This window comes from Triticum urartu, chromosome 6A, assembly GCF_056163025.1.
Source record: "Triticum urartu cultivar PI428250 chromosome 6A, HENAU_Tu73, whole genome shotgun sequence".
Lineage (NCBI taxonomy): Eukaryota > Viridiplantae > Streptophyta > Magnoliopsida > Poales > Poaceae > Triticum > Triticum urartu.
The window spans coordinates 26,738,857-26,743,364 of NC_141878.1; the positions used below are offsets into that span (position 1 = coordinate 26,738,857).

At 46.0% G+C, this 4,508-nt stretch overlaps 1 protein-coding gene across 1 annotated transcript; it reads right to left on the minus strand.

The window, feature by feature from the left end:
- Positions 1-725: 725 nt before the first annotated feature.
- Positions 726-2,650, minus strand: LOC125554759 (uncharacterized). Its single transcript, XM_048718193.2, has 2 exons — positions 1,375-2,650; positions 726-766 (listed from the first exon to the last, which is right to left on the minus strand). The coding sequence occupies exons 1-2, from the start codon at positions 2,618-2,620 to the stop codon at positions 726-728; spliced, it is 1,287 nt and encodes a 428-aa protein (XP_048574150.2). The 5' UTR covers positions 2,621-2,650.
- Between the last annotated feature and the right edge of the window lie 1,858 nt (positions 2,651-4,508).

Below are 4,508 nucleotides of genomic sequence, written 5' to 3' on the forward strand. Positions count from 1 at the left end.
CTTGTAATCCAAGACTAGTTCAATGTTGTTCATGCGGGGAATTCGGTTTAAAAATTGCAGTGGGTAAGCATGCATCCTCGAACATTAGGAACAATAAGGGAATACGGTGTAAAAAGGAACTTCCACTATTTTATAGATTATAGTTGAAGCAAAAAATGCTCAGGATGGTTGTAAATATTAAGAGGTACAAAAAATAATGTGAGGACACCAAACACATAATGGCATTTAAGAAAACTGAAACATTCACGAAGCTCGAAGAAATAAAACACTGGCGGCCATAATTTGATCATTATGAAGTAGGGGCACAACCGCATATTGGACGGCAAGGCAAGATACCGTTCACAGGAGAGCGATCAACAACGACACCTAGTAGCTGCACATGAGCCGGAAAAATAGCAACAATATTAAAAGAAGACCGGCTCTTCGTGGGACATGTATATGGAAAATATGCATGTAAGCATGTTGACAAGAGCAACTCATGATGCAAACACAACTCAGATCATGAACAAGTTGTTAAGAACTAGTGGTCTAACTCAAAGGCACACCTTTTACAAATGAAGAACTTGATAGAAACTAATCATTTTAATACACCAGTAACATAAAGAAAAATAAATCATTCATCATCTTATTAATTATGTAACCATGACAAAAAGACATGCGTATAGCAAAAATATAAATGACCTCACCTGTTCAACCAAAATAGCACATTGGCAGATCTCTTGTGTTCAGAGATTTGGATCCACCCATTTCCACCTAACTCCCCTGCCTATATCAGATGAAGCCCAATAAATCAATGAAAAAACATGGAGAAGTTGGATCATGACAATGCATGGTATACTATTGTGACAAGTACAGTACATGAAGCCACATTCGCTGTCAGGTGGAAAAGATAATTATAATATTCCTTTACCAAGACATGTTTGGACTACTTAGAAGTTTAGAGAAAATACATTCATACAGAACACAAGTGCAGAGACTATGTACAGGTTAACGCCAAATATAGCTGAAAGAAAATATGAACAAATTGGAAAAACTCAGTCTGCTCAAATTGAGCCTTACTTGTTATTGCTCGAATTTGAAGAAATAGTATTATTTTCTGATGAAAAAGTACATGCCGCCATGAATTGATGATTAGTATGAAGAACAAATAAGACAAACATTGTCTTGCAAGGAGATAGATTGAGTGAAAAAACGTAACTCAAGCTTTAATAATCCAATCGAGAGTAACTATTTTTCAAAGATTAGATGGTTTCACTATACTATTTACATGGAGTACACAATTACTCACATCACATGAACACTAGTACAACAAACACATATCAATAGTAATTGGAACTGATCTTAATTGTTACAAATGAGGTACAGAGGTATTACCTGCAGTGTAGAAATTTCTGTAGGGAAAGTAAACCGTATGAGCCCACCCATCCGTTTTAGAAATTAATCTGATCTGCATCGACTTAAGGTGGAGCATGAAGTCGCCACTGTACGTAGACAGAATCATCACATTTAACTCCTCGTCATACCCCACCATCTCTGCATATCTGAAGGCGCAAGAAAAGATCCCCTCCAATTGATTGATTTTCTGCATAAGCACCCATCCGGCAAGACCATCAGAGTTCAGTTTCCTCTCCCATATATGAATGCCCTCCCACATATGAATGCCCGGTTTCGACTTAACGGCGAGGCCAAGAACACTATCGTCATCTGTCCGTAGGAGCTGAAAGGACCAGCTGTTGACATGTTGGGCCTCTGCCGGAATCTCGATGACACGAAGGGTCTGCCTTTCAGTATCAAATGCAAGGATTTCGCGTCCATGAAACAACCAGTAAACTTTTTTCCCGATGAAGATGCCGGGCCTTAGTGTCAGAACCATATCTGTAGTCGACGTTGAGACAATATTCCCCCATACACCTGACGCCGATTCATAGACACAAGAGAATGATGTCTTCAAGTCTCTACTGGTGCAGATCAAGACCAATTTGAAGGCCGGGCTGAGGAAGCAATCCTGGTGCACATGCCCATCTTGATCGTCAGCACACATCACCGTGGCGCTGCACAAACAGAAACTCTCCCTTTTGATGTCACGGAGCTCTGGTGGAAAAGGCACGCGGTGCTGCTGGCCGTTGAGGGGATCCCACACGAAGACCTCGCACAGAGACTCACTGAGCATGACGGCGAGGCCGTGGCGGCAGCCAAGTAATTCCCAATCCGCCCCGTGCTCAGGCACAAACAAGCGTTGGGCCGGGATGCGATTAGGCGGGTCCAAGACGGGAGTGAAGACGGAAGTGAAGGCAAGAGACCCTTTGGAGAAACCCAACGGAGGATGTCTCCTCAAGCTGTGAAGAAACCGAACAAAGAAGCTTTCGGCGGGGATGCGGTCGGGCGGGTCCAAGATGGGAGTGAAGGCGGAATATCTGAGACGAGACCCTTTGAAGAAGCCCAAGAGAGGAGGTTCCGGGTGGTGTCTGCTGAAACGGCGGAGGAAGCGGGGATCGGAGAGGATGCGGCGCCAGCGCGTGCATACGAGGGAGGCACGGGAGAGCGTTGACGGCAGCGGAGGGAGCCGCAGGAAAATCTCCCGGAGGAGGTCCTCATCCTCCAGCGGCGATGAAATTGACATGGCGCGGCGGCTGGAGTTTTCCTCCTCTTTTTTGCCCGCAAGTAGCTAGCCTGGCCGCGTGAAGCCTGGCACGCGAGGAACCGTGCGACCCCTCCGCCTGCTGGACACGGCCGCCCGGAGCTGCTGCGGTCGGAGTGGATGTCGGGCGCCGGCGGATCGGGAAGCGGGACGTGTGTGGCACAGGGGGGCGAGATTGGAACTTTGCTACATGATGAACACAGCGGCAAGATTGGAACTCCGTGTCCGTATATGCGCGTTATAGATTACAAAAAAGAGGAGAAGTTAGTTTCGATTCCGTTCAATATGTGTCAGTTCGTAGCTCGGAAAGTCGATTCATTTGTGATCCGTGCCCAGCCTCTCCTACTACATACTACATACATATAAGAAACGATTTTTGAAATAAAAATATCCAAATGGTATAACGCCCACACATGTGGCACATTTGCACATCGCCCACACTCCTTAATCCATCTTGATTTTGCTTTGCACGGATCCTAAAGGAATCTGAGTGCTACGTAGACATAGCGTGTTGTGTGGGCGTTAGAGCGCTCGCCCACGCGACCCGCAGCCAGGGCCGGCCCTGAGGGGGGGCAGCAGGGGCGGCCGCCCCGGGCTCCCGGATTCCAAGGCCCCCCCTCCCACTTGTACGCAGCAAGCCAAGGCCCAAACCTCAGGCAGCGAGAGTTGAGACGCACATAGTTGGTGGCTCCGCGAGGACCCCGTCATGATTTCTTTCAGATCTAATTTACCCTGTTGATTTGCTCGCGATGATTTTGGAGGATTCCTTTTCGCCCGATTATCAATCGCAAGCCAGCTACTCTGCCCTCGTCTAGGTCGTCCTCAGCATCAACCCAAAGTCCCACCTCCGATGCTACCGCGCAGGTTGGAAACCAGACTGTGGGGAGATCGGTCCATGGTTTCAGTCTACATGTTGGTAACTCTGAATACTGTCGTCGTGAGGATGGGAGTTAAGGCCTCACGATCTACCATCTCAAGAATCATCTTCAGGTATGTATGCATGGATACAATACAATTAGGTTTCCGTTTGAGATGCATGTGTGATCTAATTGTAATTCTTTTTATGTCATAAATTCATGGCAGGGAAGCAGCACCAAGAGTTTGGCGATCAGCCGGCCATGGATGGTAAAATCGTAAGTTCTAGTATTTAAGATTGATGGCATATTCATGTTTTTATTTTTATATTAAATAATCTTTAGTTCTAATTGTTGTATGAGACTATCATAATTTTAGTATTTTGAGAATCATATTTGCCTTATTTAAGTCAAGAGATTTTGGGATACAATGGACATTAGGTCAAGTTGTTAGCCACACACGGCGATCAACCTCATCTCCCATTGAAGAGCGCAAAATTTTTTTGCCTCTTTATTTGGAGATCTTCTCTCATATACAAAGGTAATATATTCAGCTGCCTAGCTTAATACCCTCTTCGGTCTACCCACAAAATCACAATGAACCATCGTGGAGGGTATTATTGACCTAGATGCCGCGCTAATGATTCTCGCCTTACGAACGAGAAAATCCATAGCCATCGAAAGTGCCTCTTGGCGTTGTCCGAGGGTCCCGGATGCCACCAAAGATGACACTTGATGCTTTCATAAATCATCCTCATGTCTCCTTGCGACTGTGGCCACCACAACCTTGTTGTCATACCATTCACCTTCGCACAAACAACATGAGTATGGATCCACGATAAGACTGTCATAAATGACTTTGCGTCGGTGGTTGCTAGAAGAAAAATTAAAGGGGCCCCATGTTTTGTTTTTGCCCCGGGCCCTCAAAATCTCAAGACCGGCCCTGCCCGCAGCATGCAGTTTGCTAGCTGCGCCATGTGGGCGAACCGGTTCCCGCCCACACAGTCACCAACCAG